Source organism: Phyllostomus discolor, chromosome 7 (assembly GCF_004126475.2).
Source record: "Phyllostomus discolor isolate MPI-MPIP mPhyDis1 chromosome 7, mPhyDis1.pri.v3, whole genome shotgun sequence".
In the NCBI taxonomy this organism is placed as follows: Eukaryota; Metazoa; Chordata; class Mammalia; order Chiroptera; family Phyllostomidae; genus Phyllostomus; species Phyllostomus discolor.
The window spans coordinates 7,042,873-7,066,632 of record NC_040909.2 but is presented as its reverse complement, the minus strand read 5'-3'; the positions used below and the strand labels follow the sequence as shown (position 1 = coordinate 7,066,632).

General features: G+C 60.1%; 1 protein-coding gene across 2 annotated transcripts in view; it reads left to right on the top strand.

The window, feature by feature from the left end:
* Positions 1–331: 331 nt before the first annotated feature.
* The window catches only part of LIMD1 (LIM domains containing 1), a 58,932-nt gene continuing 35,503 nt past the window's right edge, over positions 332–23,760 (top strand). The window contains exons 1-2 of one of the 2 annotated variants that reach the window (XM_036030433.1): positions 332–348; positions 8,410–9,876. In XM_036030433.1, coding sequence (XP_035886326.1) covers positions 8,481–9,876 — 1,396 coding nt within the window. In that variant the 5' untranslated portion in view covers positions 332–348; positions 8,410–8,480. Of the gene's footprint in view, positions 349–7,728; positions 9,877–23,760 lie in introns of those variants that run through there. The other variant, XM_028518416.2, reaches the window with a different exon arrangement.

Here is a 23,760-nt window from a genome sequence, read left to right as displayed (position 1 = left end):
AAGGAGGACTTCCTTGGTGTCAGTGAAGAAATCCAGACGGCCAAGTCATTTCGGCAGCCCGGCGGAGTTCTCGAGAATGTGCCTACCTCGTGGGGGTTTCTCCCTCGGTGTGGCTCGCAGAGGCGTGAGGTGGTTTCTGAGTCGTCCATCGCTACGGCACAGGGACAGCGACCACGCAGGAGCAAAGGCCTGCGAGGGGCGCTGGCCACAAACTGCGTGACTCACATGAAGAGAATACTGGCCCCTGCAGCTGCATGTGAAATGACGTGAAAAGCTTCCCAAGAGTATCGTGAGGTCCAGAAAGCAAGGGGCAGTGCAGTCTTACATTGTTAACACACACACACACACGTACATACACACACAGAACTGTACACGCCTGTGTGCTACGGCGATGTCGTGGTGGTTTCTAGCCGGGTCACTGGTTGCCTGGCCCTCAGGGCTGGGAGAGACACGTTCCTTTCACTCTGTGCTCGTTGGCAACTTTTGAATGTGGAGCCATAAACCCGTGTTGCTTATTTAAAAAAAAAGAAAAGGAGGAAGCAGAGACCGGAGTGGAGCCAGACAACAGCGCTCCACTCCACCTCGTTCTGTCAAACGCTCCTGCTGCTCCCCGAGCAGATGGCCCGGGGCGGGGTTGGGCTGGGGCCAGCGTGCGGCCTCCCTCCCCTGTGGGTGCGGGTGGGGTGGGGGGGGGGGCGGGAGGAGCCACGTGGGGCCCTGTGGCTGGGCACATGCCTCCAGCTGCGTCTTCCTGTGTGGCGGGAGGCCCGGGCGTGGGGCTGAGGCCGCTGAAGAGGAGGCCCCAGCTGCCTGGCTCAGGCTGCACGCACAGTGCAAGGTCACGGTCCCGATACCTGGGTCTGGCCTGGGCAGCTTGCCAGGGCAGACGGTCGTGACACACAGCCCAGTTATAAGCCCCCAAAAAGGCTCTCCTTCGAAGCTGCCTGTCACCATTCACAGAGCAACTTCCCAGTTGCCCTGGGGTCCAAGCAACCCAAGGCTCAGGCAGCACATCCGGAGGGGCCAGGGTTCCTTGGCCTGCGCTGGGCCTCCGTGGGCTGCTGAGAGCCCAGAGGAACCAGGCTTCTTCTTAGTTCTTCACCCAGCTGCTCGGCTGGAACATAAAGATGCTTTTCAGCGCTCCCCCTGAATTGGCCCTGCCGCCTCGGGACACACGCAGCATTGTGTGCGGAGGCTTCCCTGGAGCCAGCAGAAGGCACAGGAAGGCCCTTTCAGCGAACTGCACAAGAAGCAGGGCTCTGTCCGAGGACGGGCTGTGCTCCGTGGGCCCCTGGGAATTCACTCTGCCTGCGGTGTTGCCTTCGGGATTTGCAGATGCCCTGAAGCCAACAACTCCTTATACCTCCCTGTAGGAAAAACATCTGTGTGTGCATGCAAACAGAAACTCTTCACAAATCATGTATGCATTCGAATGCACATGCACACACACGTTTATACATGATCATATTCTTGCCTAGCAAGGTAGGCGATGTACTAGTAGGCCAGATCCTTAGTACGAGGTAACTAATAATATCTTCAGAAGGTTTAAAGTGACATGCCAAGTGATGAGTAATAATGTAGCCTCCTTCGTTTCTCCAAATCTGAGTCATCGTTCAGTCCGTTAATTCTCTTCACCTACAGACGGGCGTGCCTGCTGTGCCCCTTTTCTGCTGTGGCTCATTCATTCATTCATTCATTCATCCTTTCACCCAGCATGAGGAGGGGCCCTGCCACGTGCCAGGCTCCGTTCTAGGTTCCTGGGCTGTGTCAATATCATCGTTGTGCAGTCAGCGATCCGTGGCCTGAGGTTTGCATTCCAGTGATGAGACACAAGTTCACTGTGGTGTCACACAGGGACAAGGATGGAGAGAAGGGGGCTCCCTGGGGATGTGACCACTGAGTGAGGACCTGAGGGTGGCGAGCCAGGGAGTCCCGAGAATATCTGGGGCTCCAGGCAGGAGAAGTGGCGACTCCCTTGCTCATTTTGGCTACATGGCACTCACTTGGCAAAAGCCAGCCTGGTTAGACCTAGCTCCCCACCCACCGCACGCCCCCATCGGCATGACTGAGCCTGGGCTCCAGAAAACCGTGCCACCGCGCTGGCCAGCCTCCCCGAGAGTCATGCCCAGAACCTCAGGGTGGAGGGAGGGGGAGTCTCCACGCTTCCATCTCTCCGCGCTCGTGAGGCTGTTTGTTTGTTCGCTCTCTCGCTCCGAGGTGGCCAGTCCCCGGCAGCAACTCGCCTGCTTCCCTCTCGGTTCACCCTCCTTCCTCCTTCCTGGAGTAACCAGAGCTCCCTGCCACCCCCAGGTTCCCACACCTATGCACTTCCCGACTTCATCCTCACCCAAACCCTTCCTCCCTGCAACCCTGGAGGCAGTCAGCGGTGGAGCCCGGCCCCAGGCTGGCCCGTCACTCCAAAACTCCTCCTGTTCTCCCACATTAGCCATCCTCCTCCTCCCAACCCCCATCTCCCGGAACCGCGCCATGGGCATAGAAATATGGGGCACCTCCTATTGTAAAAATACTCCTGGTCTGTGTGGCTTAGCTGGTTGGGCGTCATCCAGCCAAGTGAAAGGTCGCTGGTTCGATTCCTGGTCAGGGCACATGCATGCATTGTGGGTTCAGTCCTTGGTCAGGGCGTGTGGTGTGTGAGAGGCAGCCAATTGATGTTTCTCTTTTCTCTGTCCACTCCCCTCTCTCCAAAAATAAATAAAATCTTTAAAAAAATCCAAAGACCCTCTCTTAATGGCACTTTCCCCTCTATTCCCTTTACCCAACACACTCTGCAGGGAGTGGCTGTCTCTAACATGTCTCCTTCCACTGGCTCTTCTAGCCTTTGTCCGATGTCACATCCTCAGTGAGACCTTCCCTGGCCACTGTATCTAAAACAGCGCCCCTCCTACCCAGCTTCCCTTTCTCCACGGCGCTCACCTCATTCTAATGCATGCTGTGAGGCATGTGTCTACTTTGTTTACATCCCTTTCCCAGGATGAAGTCCAAATAGGACAAAAAAAAAAAAAAAAAAAGAAAAAAAAAAGCCTGGCCCTGCCCTGGCTGGTGTGGCTCAGTGGATTGAGAGCTGGACTGCAAACCAGGGGTCACCAGTTCGATTCCCAGTCAGGGCACATGTCTGGGTTGTGGGCCAGGTCCCCAGTAGGGGGTGCTCATGGGGCAACCACACATTAATATTTTTTCCCTCTCTTTCTCCCTCCATTCCCCTCTCTAAAATAAATAAAATCTTTTTAAAAAGTCTGTCTATTTTGTTCACAGTCACATCCTCAGCTCCTGGAAAAGAGCCCAGGGCGTCTGGTTTGGTGAGGGAATGAATGCGTGTGAGGGCAAGGGCTGGAATGGCGAGGAAGTCAGTGTGGCCGGCGGGAGCGGGGGCGGGGGCTGGGTGAGGGGAGACTATGGGGTAGAGGTAGCAAGAGACCTGATCACAGGGGATCAAGGGGAGGGTCGTGGTCCGACGGGACTCCTGGAGCAGGAGCACCGAGGGTTTGGAGCTGCGGACAGACGTGATCTCACTGATGTTACTGGGATTCTGGGCACAAGCCGAAAATGGCACATTTCGTGAGCGTGTTCCCAGGCGGGCAGTGTCTACACCGGCGTTCTTGGGAAAACAGACTCGAAGACTAAAGGAAAGCCGTGCGTACACTATGGGTCCTGTCACCCAGGTTGGGCCACAGGGTGTGAGCCTGGCCCGGGGGCAGCTTCACAGGTAAAACAGAAATCAGAACATTTCTCACTGAACACAACAAAACCAAATGTTATCAGCAAACTCTTAACACCATTCATGCTCTGCCTACTTATTAATAAAACATTGAGCTCGTCGTTGTTTTGCTTTTTAAACGACTGGTGTTAAAAGCACATACTTTGCGATATTAATCAACCGATGTTTCCAAGCACATGGAACAGAGAAAACTGGTCTATAATACGTGTTAAATAACCACGGCTGCCATTCTGATTCTTTATTATTTTTAAAATTAGTATTATTAATTTTTTACTTTTTAAAGGAGAAAGGAGGGACAAAGAGGGGGAGAGAAACATTGATGTGAGTCAGAAACATCGCTCAGTTGCCTCCTTGTAAGTGCCGTGAGAGCTGGGAATGGGACCAGTGACCTTTCAATTTGTGGGATAACGCCCTACCAGCTGAGCCACACCCGTCAGTGCGCGGCTGCCATTCTAAATGCTGGGCACAGAATTTGGAAGCATCCCTGTGTTTAAGAATTAAGTAGCCCTGGCTGGTGTTGCTCAGTGGATTGAGCACCGGCCTGCAAACCGAAAGGCTGACAGTTCGATTCCCAGCCAGGGCTCATGCCTGGGTTGCGGGCCAGGGCTCCAGTAGGGGGAGCGTGCGAGAGAGAGGCAACCTATCCATGTCTCTCTCAAACACGGATGTTTCTCTCCCTCTCTGTCTCCCTCCCTTCTTCTCTCTCTAAAAATAAATAAAATCTTTGGGGGAAAAATAATTAAACACAGCAGTAAAACACCCAGTGGCCACCTGGCCTTTCCCTACATCACTAAGGACCCTTTCACAGAGCTATACTATGTGCTTTGACGTCACGGGATCCCGTTTTTGTAAGCTGCCTGGAAAGCTACAAGGTGCTCCCCGGACTGAGTGGGCATGCCCAGCTGGGGCAGGAAATACATGGTTCAGGGGTGTGTGTGTCTATTGGTGGAGATGGTGTCACTGTTTCTAGAGCGGAGTGGGAGTGGGGCGTATAGGCCATAGGTTCTGGGCACTTCAGGCAAGCCTACATGGGGGTCGGGGGCAGGTGGGGACCGAAACTATGGGCCTCAGCAGCTGGTCCCCTAGAATGAAAGGAGAAGAGCGATTCGAAAGACGCCCTGGCTGGGGTCTGCGGCGCCTGCGCCTGTTCCTGGCTATCGGCTCTGAGCACCCAGGAAGCTGGCCCTGGGCTTTTAGATGTTGCACAGGGGTGGCCTCGTGTCCCTAGTGCTTTGTCAGCTATGTCCCCAAAGCTCAAGGGTCAGGCAAAGTGGGTCGCAGCTTTCCACTCTGAGAGATGTCCTCACGCCTGGGTGCACCCAGGGTCACCGTCACAGTGCTCTGAGAAGCATGGGACCTGGGGCTGTAGACCACTGGTCCCCGAGGGTGGGTCCTGAGCCAGCTGCACCAGCATAGCCTGGGAACTTGTTGGAGATGCGGATTCTGAGGCCCCAGCTGGACAGAGCTGCTGAGTCAGAGACTCCGGGGGTAGGCCCCAGCAACCAGCATTCCCATGTACTTCCTGAGGACTTCAGATGCAGTTGGGAACTGCTCAGCCAGGCCAGTTCCCGGTGATGCTGCTGCTGCTGCTGCTGGTTCCACTGCTCCAGAAATTTCACAAGCAAATGATTCGGTTTATAAGTTATCCTGTTATTAATCACCAAGTATCACTGGATGCCTAAGGGCATACTAATGTGTAATAACGATTACCTCTGAACAAGGGGGTTATGGGCAACTTTTAAAAAGTTTATGTATCTCTATTGTTCAGAGTTGTTATCGTAAACATGTATTACTTTCACAGATAAAAAATTAAAAGATTTTAAAGCCCTGGCTGGTGTAGCTCAGTGGATGGAGCGTGGGCTGCGAACCAAAGCATCGAAGGTTCGATTCCCAGTCAGGGCACGTGCCTGGGTTGCAGGTCACGGCCCCCAGCAAACGCACATTGATGTTTCTTTCTCTCTCTCTCTCTCTTTCTCCCTCCCTTCCCTCTCTAAAAATAAATAAATAAAATTTAAAAGAAAGAACTTTTGCAGGGAGGGGCCTAAAGGACTAATTCCTCAGACATTGAAAAAAATTAAAAGATTCTAAAAGTAAAAACACCTTATTCTAGTATACTTGTTATAGCAGTGCCTCTCAAATTTTATTGTGCAAATAAACCTCTAGGAGGGGGTGACCTTGGCAGAGATGGGAAGGATGAGCCACTGAGAAGTTCAAGGCCAGGTTCTTGGCGTACACTAGGGAGCTAGAACATAGCGTGGAAAGGCCTCCCAGATCAGTTCCAGGGAGCCAGTTCAGGAGGGCTGTGGTAGGGGACCAACTTTAATAGAAGTCGAGGGTCCGCCTGGAGGCTGTGGATGACAAGCGAGCTCCACAGGAAGGAACCTTACAGGGTGATCTGGTCATAAATTCTCAGCCAGGCACGTCATGGTGGGTAGCCACGCACCATGCATATGACTTCCTTAGTAAACGCCTTGTCTCTGCCTTACGTAAGCCCTGTCCACGGTCTCTGTGCATCCTGGTGAACACACTTTTGAGATGTCTCTTTTCAGGCCCCTCCTTCTAGTATGTGACCACCCATTTCAGAGCAGAGCCCTCCCAAAGCAGTACCATCCTCAAGAGAGCATGTAATCTTTTTTTTTTTACTTTTAAAAAAGATTTTATTTATTTATGTTTAGAGAGGGAAGGGAGGGAGATAGACAGAGAGAGAGAGAAACATCAATGTGCGGTTGCTGGGGGTCATGGCCTGCAACCCAGGCCTGTACCCTGGCTGGGAATCGAACCTGCGACACTTTGGTTCACAGCCCGCGCTCAATCCACCGAGCTACGCCAGCCAGGGGAGAGCATGTACTCTTAACCGTCCTGGAATCCCATCCCCACCGAGGTCTCTCTCCTCCGTGCAGGCTTCTGTAGGTTCCCTCCTTAATTCCAAACACATAAAAGAAGTTGCAAACCGTCACTTCCTTGGGAACATTTATCTCAGTCTGTGAAAGTCCTGCTTCCGGGCATACCCTGTGTGTGGCGCACGTTAGTATTTATAAACATTGTCTACAGGTTTGGACCTTCTTAGTTGACAAGGGTTTAAGCGGGGAAGTGACAGGTCTGGTACTTTTACCGTCGCTCTGGCTGCTGTGTGGGAGATGAAGCTGCTCCACACCTTGGAGTTGGCGCAGGGAGCCCCGCGCCGCGCAGGGGCGCTCTGGAGCCCGCCCGCGCCCGCGCCCCCGCCCCTCCCCCGCCCCACAAGGTGTGCGGGCTACTTAGGAGTCGGGAATGTCCGTAAGAATAACAAGCCACCAGGGGACGCGTTCTTATTGCCGCTCTGAGGACTTCAAACCCGCGCTCCAGGAACAACACACTTTCTCCCCTTTTCACGGGACTTGAGCTCCCAGCCACGGTTTCCTTGTTACCGCGGCATCTTGGACACGTCCCCCTCTGTGCCTTAGTCGCTCACGTATCAGAGAGGACGTTGGCCCAGCCCACGGGTGATGCCCACGGGTGACAGCCTGGACCTCCACTCGTACACTTCGGTGAAGTTGAGCAGCGCGCACAGACCGGCCAGAGGCAGTGTCCTGCAGTACATGGGGGGGGGGGGGGTGGCTTCCTGCCGTGGAAACTGATGCAAGGTGGGGAGAGGAGCGTGCGCCCTCGAGACTCCCGCAAACACTAAGCGGCAGGTCTCGGGCCCACTGGCCAGGGCTCCCGCCGGTGGTCTCTGAGCAGAGGCCGGGGCCCAGCGCTGCCAGGGACAGGGCGGAGCCGGAGGCCCGGAGACAGTCCAGGACTCTCAGGGGGCGATGGTGGCAGCAGGGAAACCTAGCGCAATCCGGGCGCTTGAGCGCGGAACCCCGTGCGGAACACGCTTCGGGGCTCCACAGCCCCGGCGGGACAGGCGACTGGGCCACGTTGCCCCGCGCAGACCCGCCCCGGAGCGCCCGCCCCGCCCCTGGGCCGCGCCCCCGCCCCCTGGCCACCTCCCCCGTCTCCGCCCCCTCGCAGGCCCGGGACGTGCCCGGCTGGCGACCGAGCGGCGGGTACGGCGTCCGGCGCACTCACTTCCGCGTCCCGCCGCCCTCCGGCCCGCGCGCGCTCAGCCGCCGCCGCTCTCGGACAATAGGCCACCCGCTCCGGCCCCCGTGAACTTCCTGCGGCCGCCAGACCGGCCCGTGCGCGGAGGACCGCGCTCCCTCTCGGCCCCGGCCAGGATCACAGCTGCGCGGCTGCGAGGGTAAGCGGAGGGGACCGAGCGCGCCCGGGACGTGCCTGCGCCCCCGGCCGCCGCGCCTTTGCTCCGGCTGGACGGTGCGGAGGCTTCTGCACTCTCTGGCCCAGGCGACTTCACCCCGGCCCGGTCCTGCGGCAGCCGCCTTGTGGGCTTCTGTGTTTGGTTGGTTAGGGAGGATGTGATTTTTTTTTTCCTCCTTTCATGATTTGAAAAAGAGAAAAGAACGCACTGTAAGCTGGGACAGGGAAGCGCCACCATCTGCCCCCACGTGGACACTTCCGAGGGGAAAAGAAGTTGGAAGAGAACTTAATCCATCAGGCTTTGAGGCCTCAGCGTGGGCTGGACTGTGAGGCCTGGGTCATGACTCTCACTCTGGGCAGGTGGAAGGTTTTACCTGTTCTGGGCTGGACTTGAGCCCCGGTTCTTGGCCAGCACATCCCCACCACCTCCTACACACACACACACACACACTCACTCACTTACTAGGGGCACCGGGCCTAGGCATCCACACCAGTCTGCAACATGGATAAGTATGACGACCTGGGCCTGGAGGCCAGTAAATTCATCGAGGACCTGAACATGTATGAGGCATCCAAGGATGGGCTCTTCCGAGTGGACAAGGGTGTGGGCAACAACCCGGAGTTTGAGGAAACACGCAGGGTGTTTGCCACCAAGATGGCCAAAATCCACCTTCAGCAGCAGCAACAGCTCCTCCAAGACGAGACCCTGCCCAGGGCCAGCCGAGGTCCTGTCAATGGTGGGGGGCGTCCGGGCCCCCAGGCCCACCGGGACACTGGTGCGGGCAGCAAGCTGACCACGGATGGCGCTGCCAAGCCCCCTCTGGCTGCCTCAGCAGGAGCTCCTGCCGCGGCTACCACCATCGCCGCTGGGCAGCCCTTGTGCCCACCACAGGAGCAGAGGGCCAGGCCGTACGTCCGCAGCGCGAGGCCTGGTAGCCAGGACTGTGGTGCTAAGGAGGGCCCCGTGAGCTCTGAGATGTCTGCTTTCCACGGGGTGAGTCCCTGTGAGGATCCTTCCTGCCTCACCCACGGGGACTATTATGACAACCTCTCCTTGGCAAGCCCAAAGTGGGGTGAAGACCCAGGAGCACCTTCCAGCATCAGGCTGGGTGTAGGGAGCGGGTGGCCTGGCGCCCCAGGAAGTGATCCCGCACCACCCAAACCGTCCAGGGATCCTCACTTATACCAGCCACAGCTCTCCCCAGGCTCCAGCAGGTCGCTCGAGAGCGGCCAGGACGGTGGCGTCGATGGCCGTGGCAGCGAGAAGCCAGCAGCTCTTTGGACCACCGCCTCCTCCCAGTGGGTGAGGCCTGGCCTGCCCTCCCCAGGCCCGGAGAACGGAGCCCTGCTGGGCCCGGCTCAGCCCAGGACCCCTTTCTCAGCACCGCTGGCCCTGAGCTGCCCCAGTCAGGGAGCTCTTCCCAGAACAAACTCCGGGGTTGGGAGAGAGGTTTCAGCCATGACGCCCAGCCCGAGCGTGCACTCTCAGCCCTGGTTCCAGGAGGGGCCCAAGTCTTACCTTTCTAGCTCTGGGCCGTCGTCCTTGCCAGCCAGCATGGACGGTTTGCAGCTGGGTGCAGCGGCCCCCGGCCTGGGTCCCAAGCCTGGCGGCACAGACCCTGGCGCGGGTCCCAGACTCAGCCCCACCAGCCGCAGCCATCCAGCGCTGTCCACCCCGCCGGAGCTACCTTGTAAAGAAGGTCCCCCCGGCTGGTCTTCGGAGGGCGGCCTGGGGCCTGTGCTCGCAGAGAACCCTGGCCCCCACAGGGTGAAGCTGCCCTGCCAGACCCTCAGCCCGGGCCCCGAGCCTGGGCCCTCCGCCGCCGAGCTGAAGTTGGAAGCCCTCACGCAGCGCCTGGAGCGGGAGATGGACGCCCACCCGAAGGCCGACTACTTCGGTGAGTGAGAGAGAGGCTGGCGGGGCGGCCTGCTGTGGGCTGTGTGGGGTTGGCCCCAGGGATGCTGTAGCTCTTCGGCCTGTCGTGCATGTGTGTGTGTGTGTGTGTGTGTGTGTGTGTGTTTTCTGGCTTCCTCTTTCAGGTGCTTCTTCTGATTCAGAAACTTGAAAGCATCCCTGGGCAGAAAGCAGACCTTGCAGCTGGGGGTCACCCATGTGTAAAGGGTGAAGCAGGGTGGGATTACGCGTGAGGCTTTCAAATAAGGGAGGTGCCATGACGCCGGTTTTCAAGGGTTCCAGGTGTGCCTTCGGGCCTCCCGCTGCCTTGGGCTCATTGAGATTCCAGGGCTGGGACAGGGCAGCTCTGTCCTGCCCCGTGCCCCCGAGCCCTGCATCGCAGCTGGCTGGGCCAGGCAGCGCTGGCTGAGAGAGGAGCAGTGGTCAGGCGGGGGCCGGTAGGGCCCTGCGTGTGAGTGTGGGAGTGAGTCTGTCTGCCGGACTGGGGGGAGTCGAGACAGGTGTCACCCTAGCATGAAGGAGTGTCCAGAGCAGTGGTTCTTGGTCTCTGGACCAGCCGCATCCTGCCCCCGGGGAAATGGTTAGAATTGCAGCTTATAGGGTGCCACCCCGGATCCACCGAGTCGGGAATCGGGAATCGGGGTGAGACCCGGCATTTCCACAAGCCTGACTGACACCCGGGGAACTTTGAGACCCGCGGACTAGGTGCCTCCTGACTCAGCCCCCGCCCCCTGTCTGGGGTTCCGGCCAGCCGCCAGGTTGCTAAAAATAGGGTGCAAGATGCTCCTTTCTGGTTTTGCCCAAACTCACAGATTTTTGTTTTATTCTCCTTTTATTTTAAAAACCACAAACTTTTGGAGACCTCAGGCCTCGGCGGTTTTTTCCTCCGCGCGGGGCTGGAGGCAGCGGAGGGCAGCTCTGGTCGGCTGCGGAGTCACGCTGGGGCGGTCTCAGAGGAGACCTGACCGGAGACCAGCCTATTTTTAGAGAGTCTGAGGGTTGTTTTTGTTTTTTGGGGTTTTTTTCCAGTTTTGAACTCTGGATGCTCGGGGTCACAGTTTCTCCCCTGTGAGGCCTGGGAGCTCTGGGAAGCTGGGTACCTCCGGGGTGGCCGCTCTGCCCGGTGGAGGGGGGCGGGGGTGGAGTGGCCCTGCAGGGGAGGTGCGGCCTGCTGATTTCAGCCGACTCTGTTCTCCGTGAATGGGCCCGGGGCTGCTCGGCAGCTCGAGGCTCTCGTGGTGAGTGGCTCCTTGTCCTTGCTCCTGGCGAGAGTCCCCCGGGGACCGTGCTCACGCCGCATCGGGCAGGCAGGGACGCGGCGAGGTTCGTTGGTGTGTGCTTGCGAGCACATGGCATCGTTTTACTGAGGAGCCTCCCTTCTTCTCTGCAAATTCCCTTCTTTGGGGATAGTGCTTAGCTGGAAATTCTGTGTGTTCTTTTTAATTTAAACTTTTGTTTAATTCTTTTTTTTTTTAAAGATTTTATTTATTTTTAGAGAGGGAAGGGAAGGAGATAGGGAGAGAGAGAAACATCAATGTGTGGTTGCTGGGGGTCATGGCCTGCAACCCAGGCATGTGCCCTGAGTGGAATCGAACCTGCGACACTTTGGTTCGCAGCCCGCGCTCAATCCACTGAGCTATGCCAGCCAGGGCTGTTTAATTCTTTTTAATAAGAGGAAGTTTATGCAGAGAGTCACAGAGGCAGAAGTGGGCCGTAGAAGAAATGGTCTCGGGAAGCAAGTCACGGAGGCAAAGGGAGGGCCCTTGGAGTGTAGAGAGAAGGGTTAGGGTACGCACCTGCGGGGAGGAGGTGGAGGGGGTCGGGAAAGAGGGGGGTGTGCTCCCGAGGAGGGTGCTCTCTCTCCTTTAATTTATTTCAAGCTCCTTACACAGCAGAACCCCAGTTTGGCTTTCTCAGGGAGGCACGTTTCCGCTCGGATCAGAGCGTAGATATTAGTGAACGCCATTCATTCATTCATTCATTCATTCAGCACGTTCACTGAGCACCTCCCCGAGGCCGTGCTCCACTCCAGGTCCTGGGGTACAGAGTGAACAGGTCCGACCAAGGCTCTGCCTCCCCAGGCAGCAACCGTGGAGACAGGCGATGAACAAAATAAACCAGCCGGTTTTCAGGCAGAGAAGGGAGTAGAGGAGGGGGAGGAGCTGCAGGGCAGCACGGGGGGGGGGGGGGGGGGGGAGGGTGCCAGTTTTAAATCAGGTGTGCAGGAAGGGCCCAGCCACAGGTGGCATTCGGGAGGAGGCTTGAAGGAGGTGAGACGGTGGGCATGTGTCTGCCTGGGGCACGGGCTTACTCAGCAGGGCGGACAGCAAGAGCAGCAGCCGGGGGGGCTGGGCCGTGCCAGGCGCTGAGCTAGACCCTGGACGCGGAACGTTTAATGAACTCGTCACAACAGCCCTCAGAGGAGGGCTCTGTCGTCAAGCCCGGCTGCACGGAGGTGGAAGCTGAAGCTGGAGGGGGGGGGGTGTCACGTGACTTATCCGAGGCCTCACAGGTGGCGCCGGGTGTGGCTGGGATCACGCCTCAGGGTTCGGCCCAGCCAGGCCTTTCACCAGCATCGCCAGGCAGCACCCCTCACCCGCCCCAGCCAAACTCAGATGTGAGAGCCGCATTCATTCGTTTTAGTTTACAGCTTTAAAATATTTGTGGTGAGCGTCACGTAACAGAATTAACCATTTTGAAGTGAACAGCGCAGAGGCATTCAGTACGTTCAGCACATTTGTCGTGTTGGGCGGACGCCACCCTGTCACTTTCGGAACCTCTCTTTGCCCCGGAGGGAAGCCCGCACCCAAGCCGTTGCCTCCCGTCTGCCCCTGTCCCAGCCCCTGCTCCCCCCCAGCCACCAGTCTGCGTCCTGCTGTGGGTGCGCCTGCTCTGGATGGTAAAGGGAATCACGTTTATTTTTTGACTGCATTACTCACATTCAAAAGACGTAAAATTCAAAAGACGTAAAAACACGGGCTGCAAACGATGCATCTTCCTCCGACCCCCGTTTCCAGTCGGGTGTCCTGAGTGTAATGAATTTCCAGCTGCCGGTGACGGTGGTGGCATGTTGTCACCTGCTCTTTGCCTTCGCCCCAAATGGTGCGTCTTGGCAGTTGTTCAGTGTCGGCATGCCTTCAGCTGGCTCAGCGTCACCGCCGCGTGGCTGTGCCCCAGGTCACGTAGGCAGCACTCGCTCGGGGAGGACTGCGAAAGGGGCCAGCTGCAAGGTGCCGGTGGGGCTGTGGGGTGGAGCTCCCGGGGTGGGGTTGCAGGGCTGGGGGCTCTGTGCCCTCCACGTGCTGCCTGGTGGCTTTGTTGGGGGGCTTGTGCTAGGGAGCCCACTGCCCACCTCGGAGGAGAGGGCCTGCCCCGTGCCCAGTGGGGCAGCGAGCCTCCCCCCGCTCCGGTGTGACCGGCCGTGTGGTGGAGGAGAACGCCTGCCCCTGTCCTCTGAGCACCTGGCCGTCACTCCCGGCCCAGCTTCTGCCGTGGGACCTTGCGCGAGCCCTGCTGTCTTCCCAGCCTGCCCGCTCCCGGGGTGCAAGGAGGCTGGACCAGCCCCAGGTGTGGTGCCACTCAATACAGAGTTTGTCTGCCCAGCACACTGCCCTTGCTAAATAGGGATGAAAGCGTACTTCCGAGTGGAAGGATATATACAGATACGGGGCTCTAGCCAGAGAGAGAGGTGCCAGCAGTCGGAGTCCTGGCCAGGAGCAGAGCAGAGGAGGCGTCGGGGTTGCTGCCGTGGCCCCTTCCCGGGGCATGTGAAGGTGTCCCTGTGGCCGCTGTGGGTGGGGCTCGGGACCCCTGGCCGCCGCCTTGGAGAACACCGAGGGCTGAAGACACCTCGGTCTCCGGTGATTGGCCCGCCTGTCCCCGGGGGCTCTTCTGGCGCGTTCCGTGGCCGTCTCTGTAGCGTGGTACAGTCTGGTCCTGGGGGGGCGTTTCTCCCTCCTTCCTTCTCCGGGATTCCCCTTTGTGTCTGTCTGTCCACGAGGAAAGAGTTAAGGACAGGCTTTGCCGCTAGGAGAACAACGTTGTTGGGCTTCCCGCCTTCCCAGGCCTCGCTCTTGGAGGACGCCCCCCCCACCCAGGACCACACTGGCTTCCGTTGCACGCCGCTGTTTACACCGAGGAGGAAGTGAGGAGCGCGCTGTGCCTTTTGTTTAGCCCTTCCCGCCTTTTCCTCCACGGTGTCCACTCGTTGTCCACTGGTCTTCCTCACGCTGGGCCTCTCCTCCCGTCTTAAGGAAAATGACGCAAACGCACCACCTGCCCCAGGCTGGGTTTCCTAGGGGGCTGAGTTTGAGACAGAGCTCAGTGCGTGGGGGGTGCTCCTGGGACCCCTTCCTGCAGAGAGGGGGAGGGGAGAGTGCCAGCCGCCACACCAGCCTGCAGCCCGGGCCGCCCCGGCTGCCCCCAAGGCCAGGCGCGGCAGTAAACCCGAACCCAGTGCTGAAGGAGGGGGCGGCAGAAGGTCTTCAGCCCTCCGGCTCTGTCTGCGCAGCCGGTGTCACCAAATGCCACCACCGGAGAGTCCACCTGAACTCCTTCAGGAGACATTGCGCCGTGGCTTGGGTCCGGGCGCCCATTGCCGTGCAGGTGAAGTTCCGATCCTGTGGCAGCGTCTGTCAGTGGCACCCACGGTCTCAGCTCTGCCCAGCCAGCCCTGCAGTGCACACCCGAGACAGGGCGACACCCAGCCCTTTGGAAATCGCGTAAGCTACGTGCGTTTTGTTTTTGTTTGTTTTAGTGGACCAGGTCATCGGCCCCTTAAAATCGAAGGGCGTGTGTTTTTTAGCTTTTCATTGACGGGTACCATACACGTTGTAGATGTTCACAAAGGGGGTGCACCCACACGGCCTGCATGCAGCCAGATCGAGATGCGGGACGTGCCCAGTGTCCAAGCAGCCCCACCGCACGCCCCTTAGAGTCACTGCAAGCCTTGAAAGATAACCGTAGCAAGAAAGAAAAGTTATCAGAAAGATAAGTTGTGACAACCATGAGTTTTTAAGCAGTTGTGTGATTCGAAGTAACTTCTGAAAGCTTAAGCAGGTTTTAAAGTGTTTCAAAGGCAGGTTTGGGGAGAAAGGGACAGTGTGTGGGTGGTCGGGGCGCAGCCCCGGCTGTGGAGAGCGAGGAGGCAGTGACCTCAGCGGGGCCGGCTCCATCGTGCCCGCTGCGCTGTCCAGCTCACGCTGTCGTGTGGCTGCTCCTGTGTGGTCAGTGGCCAGGGTTCGGACGCCATTGGTGCTCTGTGTTCCCCAAAGGGGCGGGCTCTCCACCATCCTTCCGCCCCATCCCTACCTGCCAGCGTTGTCCACAGGGTTGCTCTTCCGAGGTGTCAGTGGGGAGAGGATGACTAGGTAAGTGCCCGCCCCTCACTGCGGTTCATCTGTCCCCTGACACAAGTCAGCAAGGTGCACGGCCAGGGCCCCGTACTCTCAGTGCTGCAGGGAAGGGCGCCAGAGGCTCAGGCTGGGGCCGTTGCACTTGGCAGTGACACCGTAGTTCTCCGCCTGTGCCCCTGAGGCCCATGTGCGGGCCGTGCCCCAGTCCACTGGGCTTGCTGGCTCCTGTCCCCCAGCCTCGTCTCCAGTCCGGAGCTTGTGATGTTCCTGCCACCACGGGGCACGTGCCCTTGCCCGTCCCCGGCCGGCGTCCTGCTGGCCCGCGGGTCTCCAGCTGCGGCACTGGTGTGTCCTGACGTCGGCTTCCCACGGTGGCTGTCTGGTCCCATCGGGCTGCCTGCCTCTGCGGCCACGCCCTCCCCTCGGGACGGTGCTCCTGCTGTGTTCCTTGGGGACCAGGAAAGAACGTCTTGTCTCCTCCGTCTGATTCTCTGCTCTTTCCATCAGTCATCTGGAGCATGAAACTGACCTTTACTCATGGCCATCCTTGCCAGAGATTTTGTTTTTTAAAAAGTTGTATTTTTTTACACGTGTTGATTTGTGACTCTGCGCAGGAGACGGAACTGTGGAAGCCAGGCGCGCACCTGAGAGTGAGCACACCAGGTGTCCTGGGCCTGACCCTCCCGACACCCCAGGGGTGGCGCTGGGCCGGCCCCTCTCTCTCTCTCTGCTGAGCTGGGAGCTCCACTCTTGAAGTCCAGCCCCTGTGGCTAGGGGTGCAAACCGAGCACCTCGATTTTAACAGGCCGAGGGACCCAGAGCCGGGCCGCAGGGGTGTCGGCCGCAGCGAGGGCCTGGGGAGGCAGGGGCTGCACAGACAACCCAGCTTCCAGACCTCCACGGAATGAAAAGACTTTTTTTTTTCAGTTGCTGTTACTTTTCCAATTGTAAGTGGTAACCGCTTGCCCTTGAGATATTCTGGAACAGACGTGCAGTTACCACGAGAGCCGTGAGTCACTGACACGCCTGCCGCCCTCAGAACAACCAGCGCGGCGCGTTTTGGCGGAAGGCGGCCGTGCGGCACTGCGGCCGGAGCCCGCTGGGACGCGGGATGCGTTACGGGTCCTGCGCTGGGTTCTGGCTGTTCGGAGAGACGCAGAAGCGTTTTCTGAATGGGAGGCCAGGTTGCCCTGTGGGGTGTGTCTGATGAGAGCGAGACTGGGAAGGACTAAGGAGCTGAAGGAGACAGCCAGACGTGGGCGCCCCTGTATTGCAGAGCCCGCAGAGGCTCTCGTTCCAGTTCCCCGTGGGGTCCTCCGTGCATGGGGGGCAGGGGCGGGGGCAGCCGCCAGCCCCGGGCGTGGGGCTCGGCGACCTTGTTGTTGCTGGCACGTCCCAGGCTCCCGCCGTAGGCTCCCTCAGTCCTGATCCCTGGACACGGGACAGTGGCCGTGGGGCCTGCTGGCACCGTCGGGGCCCCACACGGTGGGGGCTCAGGGCATGTCTGCTGACGGGAGGGCGGACTGTGGAGGGGACGGAGCAGGGGTGTTTGGCCGGGGAGACGGCTCAGAGAAACTTCAGCTAAAATTCGTGGAGCGGTTGCTCTGTGCCGGGCCCCTTTGCAAGTATCTCAGGGGCATCAACTAGTCTGACCCTCCCGACGACCCTATTTCATGACCCCCCTTTTATAGAGGGGGAAGGGAGGCACACAGAAATTAAGTAGCCCACCTAGTATGTTTATTAAAAGGGGCTTTGCTGCGTGTGGCTGCCGAGTCCGAGAGTCGGCCGCCAGGCTGTGCGGCCTCGCCACTGCGGGAAGCACAGTGGCTTTCTGACAAAGGGAACCTCAGGGGGACTCGGGCCACAAGGAGGTCAGGACTAGCGTCTCCCTTCTTCTCTGGGGGAGCAACAAGAAGGCAGGGCTGGAAGGGCGCCCCGGCTGGCTGCTGGAGCTGGACCCCACTCTGGGAGCTGGGGCTGGGCACCCAGGTTCCTCCTGAGGCAGAAGGCCCTCCCTGCAGGGCAGTGATGGGACCGTGGAGGTCAGGGGCATGCACAGGGGCCACGCAGTGGCCTTGACTGCCCGCCACCCCTCAGGCCCCTGACTTCTCACGTTCCTCTGAAGGGTGTGAGTCAGGGCAAGTGGTGCTTGTGTGACACTCCCAAGTGCTGTGGGCAAGGAAGGGGGGCGGGTGCAGGGTGCCAGCTCACACTGTCCTCGGGGGCAGCCACAATGCCTTGGCCTCAGGGTCGAGGTCAGGCCCAGGCTGGAACTGTGCGCGGAGTCCCCCTGGCACACTGACCAGAAACCCTGCCTTCAACCAGCACGGGCCCCCGCATTCTCCCAGGCGTGTCGCCGGCAGGAGGGCACTCGCCAGCGGTATTTATAGGCACTCCAGGGCTTGTTTTCCATTCGTCCCCTCCCACTCCCCCAGGGACACCAGCTGGACACAGAGTGTCAGGGCCATGCCGGGAGGCTGGAGACTTTCTCTACGAGTGTTCCGGAGGGAATTCCGTAGGGTCCGAGGCCAGGCTATTTTAAGTCTGGAGAGCCCCGGGTTTGGACTGGGACCTGTCCCCTCCTCACCCTTCTCGTTCTGTGACTCGTCTGCTTGTGTCCCGGGAGGAGCTGGGGCTGCTTACTCCCTGTTGCTGGAAGTCCGCTGGGAGCAGATCAGGGGTTTTTCTCTTTTCACACACGTGCATTTGTAGCATAGAGAAAGTTCTGGAAGCCTACTGTGATGCTGTCTGGCATCCAGAAGAAGGGGACTTGAGTTCAGCGTGGGTCTCCCTGCAGCCAATCCCGGGAGGCGCAGAGACCCAGGTAACTTGAGGACCGAGCAGACAGGGCACCCCACTAATAGGCCCTGAGGACATGCATCCCAGCAGGCTCCAGACTGGGCGGCACATGACAGTCCGTTCCGTGTGACCAGACAGTGGCCAGTTCGCCCTGGCTGCCCGAAGCCCTGCTGACCACGGCAGCAGCTGCCCTGTGCCCTGGAGCGTCCCGCCAGCTGGGCTGGTGGTTTCCTCTCAGCTGGTGGAACCCTGCTGTGGCCCCATTTGCTCACAGGATGGTCCCTGCTCGCCCAGCCCAGCGGAGGGAGGGAGGGCTTTGTGTCTGCCGAAAGGTCGCCTGCTCTGTCCCCCTCCCCCACCTGGGCTGGCATTTGCTTCCTGGCGATGCAGTAGGTATTGAATTTAGAAGGAGACCGCAGCTGTCGCTGGGCCCCAGGGCGTTGGCTGACAGAGTGCTCTTCACCTTGACCATGCTGGTGGCCCTGCGTTGCAGCCTGTGCCATCTTGGGCACGTGGCTTCCCTCTCCCTCCTCAGTTTCCTCTCCTTACGGGGCGTGGGTGTCCTGGGCTCGTTAGAATTCTGTCTGCTTTCCCATGCTGTGGGGTTTGGGGCCATAGGCTCCTGGCTCTGGGGGTGACGGTGTTTGGGGCCGGGACCTGCTTTAGACACTGCGTGTGGGGTGTGGGCGTCTCAGCTGAACTTGGACGAGGAGCCAGCCGCGGAGCAGAGGAGCCTCGGGAGGCGAGGGCGGGGAAAACCGCGAGCAACTGGACACACCCTGGGCAGCCGGCAAGGGGATGGCGATGGCAGGCCCCTCCGTGAGGTCATCGTGTCCCCACCCGGGTGACGCAGAAGTGTTCCTCTCTCACCAGTAACGCTTGGTCATTGTTGGCCTGGCTCAGGGGATCAAAACTACATTCTTGGGGGGAGCACAGTTCAAGCTGTATGATAAAGCGGCCCCTAAGCAATGCAGAAAATGAGGAAATAAAACCAAACACTGAAATTAGTGATAAGATTCGAGATAGGATTCCAGATGCCTGGTCTGTAGGAGGGACTCGTGAGGAGTTTGTGGAATGACCGGTCCGTGCGTGTTCATAGCGTCAGGCCGTCGGCATGGAGCATTGAAACACCTCGGCCACAGTGGCCGTTTGCCTCGCCGTCGTGGGCGGAGCCTCAGGGAAAGCCGCACACGTAATCTGTCCACACCTCGTGTCCAGCGGCAGCTGGGACGCCCTGTGCCGACACCTGTCACACCCTGGCAGCGCATCGGGTCGAAGGGCGAGCTTACAGGGCGAGGATGTGGGTGGCCTGGCTGGTGGTGGGTGGGCCGGCCAGACACGGGGCGGATGCCGGACGTGGCAGGCGCTGAACCTCCAGAGGCCGCAGGAGGTGTGGAGAGGCCCCGTCCCCCGCGCCCACCTGAGATGTGGCCGTGTTTTTAGGAGAAGGGGATTTCAGTCAGGCCCAAATCCTCTGTTCTCTCTCAACAGCCAGTGTGGAGCACCTGGGGTCTGCGAGGGGCTGCATTAGGGTCAGCGGGGCTTCCTCTGTGCACGGGGACTTACTGCCTGCCTCCCCTGCTGGTGTGTGCGTCCCAGGACAGCGAGGGGTCTGTCCTGGTCACTGGTGCCTCTCCAGGGCCCAGGGCAGCGCCTGGCGCACAGCGGATGCTCAGGGGGTCCCCGATGGACGAAGAGTGGAGGCCGTGCTGGTGGAGGGAGGGGACATTCCCTGACTCCCTCCCGAGTGTCGGTGCTCTGCGTGGGGTGTCGCTGCCGTGAGTGCGTGCTAGGGAGGCCAGCGTGCCGGGCCAGCTGTCCTCGGCCGTGGACCTGAGCGGGAGCTCCTCAGATGAGCTCTCCCACGTGGGTGGAAGGTGCCCTGGGTGGCTGAGGGCTGGAGGGGCTGGAGGAGGTGTGGGTGCCGTGGTTTGTCTGGGCCTGCAGGGCTTGGGGCCCAGCTCCCCTAAGTCCTGGGCGGGGTGGTGGGGCAGGGAGACAGCAGACACACGGTGGCCTGCACACGTGTTCTTATCGGAGGAGACATTTGCATTACACGAAAGTCAGCATCTGAGTTGCTGTTTGTGCGTGTGAAAAGCCACACACATGTGTGGGCTCTGGGTCTGTCGTGGCCCGGCCTGCCCTGGGCGGGTGCCCACTGTCTCGTGCCTCTGTTTCCCCATCAGGAAATGTGGGTGTGGGCATGGCAAGGACTGGGTTAGCACGGAGTGTGTCCATGCGGTCCAGTGTGGGAGGCACCGGCCACGGGGATACCGAGCCCGTCCAAGCATGGCCAGTCCGCATCGCGTGGTGCTCTGTGTGTGAGAGACCTGGGTTCGGAAGGCTCGGTCTGGGAAAAACGTGTAAATAGCTCTTGTATGTTTTTATACCGGCTTTATGTTTAAATGAGAGTGCTTTGGGTACACCGGGCTAAGTAGATCTATTATTAAAATTAGTTTCGCCTGCGTTCACTTGTCAAGTGTGGCTCCCTGAAAACGTCAAGTCCCAGGTGGTTGGCGTCGTTTCTCTGTGGGCTGGGGCTGAGCTGCGTGCGGCTCTCAGAACAGGGCGTGGCACGTGGGGGGTGCTTACCGCACGAGCACTGAACAGGGATCGTTTGCTCAGACATGTCAAAGCCTCCTTTTACTTTGGCCCATCCGAAAGCCAGGCCCCATCGATGCGTTCAGATCCTGGGGGTGTAAACGAGAAGATTCTGATTTGTCCAGGGGAGACGGGTATCACCACCCCCACCCCCACCCACTGTAGTCCCCCCACCCCGCATCCCCTTCACCCCACACCCCCCGAGGCTCGTGTGAGCTCTGACGGAGGAGGAGGAGGACACCCCGGGGCCCCAGGCTGGCGTCTGCGTGTGGCGCGACCCAGCAGGTGGCCGTGCAGCTGAGCCAACTTTCCAGAACCGTAAAAACACACTCTGTTCGGCGAGTGGGGGCAGAGCCTCGGAAGAGGCCGCCCCTCCCCTGGCTGCAGTTAGAGAAGTGAAAATCGCTGTTTCCTGTCCAGAGAGGTGGGAGGGGCCCCTGGGGACTTGGCTCCTCCGGGGGCCCCAGCCGACAGGCTGCCCACGCCCTGCGCCTCTGGCCCGGCCCTAGAGGTCCTGCCCGGCTGTGGGGGAGGGCTGTGGGGGAGGGCGGCCACAGCAGGGTGGCTGTCCGGGCAGCGTGCAAAGACCCCATTGTCTGGGGCCTGCCCTGAGGCAGCAGCGGAGGCTGTCCTCTCAGGTGGCCCGGCTGACACAGGCCCTTTGTTGGCCCGCACTGACGTCACTGTTGGAGCCGGCAGCCCCGCCCCCACCTGGGGCCTGCCCGTGGCTGCTGCCTATTCAGGTCCCCCCCGGCCGACAGCGGTGTGTGGCGTGGGAGTGGTGGGAGGGGCAGCTCTGCCCAAGGTGACAGTCCAGGTGACCGTCTGAGGCGGTGGTGCAGGACGAGGGGTGGAGGAATGGGCGGGGCTGCCCCTGAGTAAACAGGGCGGGCCTCGGCCCCGCCATGCGTGCACAGCAGCTTCTCACGTCCCCACTGGACCCTCCCGGCTCTCCTGACCGTCACCAGCCCAACCCCACGCCAGGGGAGAGGTCTCGGACCCCCACCTCCCCATCATGGAGGGAGCGTCCAGGAATTTGTGGCTGTGTTTTAAGAAAACTTCTATTTACACGCAGTGACCTGTGCAGTTCCATGAGTTTTGACGAGTGCACGCACCGCCGTAACCCACGCTCCCCGCCCGGTGTGGACAGTTCCGCCCAGGAAGCTCCCTCGCGCCTCCTCCCAGCCAGCGCCCGCGCCCCCCACAACCGCCGCTCCGGCTCGTTCATGCTTCATTCGTGTGCTTGTTCTAAAAGTTAACATAAGTGGGTTTGTCAGGCGTTCATGCGCAGTCGATCTCACTGTTCAGGTTCTGCTCTGCGCGTCCGCCTGCTTGCTGGAATGTGTGTGTGTGAGCCCCTCCTCGAGAGTCGGCACCCCTGGGCGATCCTTCAGGGACACGCACGGAGCAGTGAAAATCGGGCGTCACCCGCACGCGGGTGTTCCAGCCGAGGTCTCCGGGGCGACGCGGCACCTGCCCGTTCCAGCGCTCGCGCTCTAAACAAGCATCCGCTTCGTGGTGTGTTCGACGCTGCGGTTTTTGCATTTTCGTGCCTTTTGCCGGCGATTTCTCAGCTTTAGGAGGCCCCCGCAGGCACCGCTGGTGTGCTGCCCGGGCCTGTCCCCGAACGTAAGAAGGCCAGGACGTGTCCTCCGGAGAAAGGGTGCGTGTTCCGTACGCTTCGCTCGGGCGTGAGTCCAGTGTTAATGCATCCGCGGCACACACTGAAGGAGGTGTCGGAAACACAGACGGAACGTTATACGTGCGGAGTGGTTGGCGAAAGCCCGACCAGAGGCTCGGGGGAACCCAGGCTCAGGTTTCCCCTGGGAGCAGCGGTTCAGGGCTCGCCGACTCGGCGTTCGCGGTGACTCGGTGGACGGTGACTGCAGGGGACCACGGGGATGTCCTGTAGGGCCGCGGCCGGGGCTGTCGGTCGCTGCGTCCCGTGGTGTGAAGGCGTCTTAAGGCCTTTTCTCTGCTGTCCCTGCCTTCCAGAGAGGCGGTCACGTCTGTGCCTCTTCGGACAGTGCGCCAAAGGGCCCTTTTCTCTGGGCCCTCAGTGACAGCCATGATTGTGGTTCCATCTTCCCAGTGGCTCCGTGACAAGGGGCGTCCCACCTTTGCGCCGGACCCCTGGCAAGGTGGCCCATTTTCTCCCTGTGCGGACTGGCCGTTCCTGTTTCAGACAGGAGCTGAGAACGCAAACGGGCCCCCCAGCGGAGACCCCGGATGAGACGAGGAGAGCAGAGAGGGCGAGCCCAGCAGCTGCAGGGGGGGGGGGGGGGGGGGGCGGGGCGGGGCGGGGCGCAGGGCCTGCCGGGGAACGCCTTGCACTCTTTCCTTCCTTCAGGGAGTAGCGGGCAGGGATGCAGGCGTGCCCCGGGCAGCGGGGAGCCTGGCTCAGCGTGCAGCGATGGGGAAATTGCGATGGAAACTTCCCTGCCCACTGCAGCAAAGTGACGCCGTGGTGGGTTGTCAGCAGCTTTCGGAGTGAGGAAAGCAGGCTGGTGGCGCAATGGCCTCGGCGGCCAGAATGGCCTCGAATACTTCCGTTGCGGCTTGCTGAGAGTGCGCCCCTTGCCTCGGGAACTACAGGGTGCCCGGGAGAGGGGGCAGAGGCAGGGAGGCCCAGGGTGCCGGGGCTTTCCACCTTGGCCGCACCTCAGCAGCCCCTGCGGTGGTTTGGCGCCACCCCCCCACGGAGACCCACCCCTGGAGGTCATGGTGGGCATCTCCACCGACTCCTGCAGCCAGTCAGGAGAAGTGCCCGCCCGTCTGCGTGTGAGGCAGGAGCCTGGCGCCCGTGGCCTCTGGGGTTTTTTGGAGGGAGCTTCTACTGTGGCTTGGGGGAAGACCATTGCTGGGTCATCGGCGCAGCTCTGCCCCAGCTCTTGGCACCTCTTCCGGAACCTGTCCACTCCCAGAGCTGTCCCGATCGCAGGCTGCAGCCCTCTGCTGACCAGAAGCCTTGTGCCACTTGTGTCTGGGATAATTCACCCAGATACGTTCCAGGCAGACCTGGCCCCTCCCAGCCTGTGCCCGAACCGCTGGCTGAGCACCTGGCCTTGGCCCCGCCCCCTTTCAGCACCGTAGGTGGTTGATGGCTGTGTGGT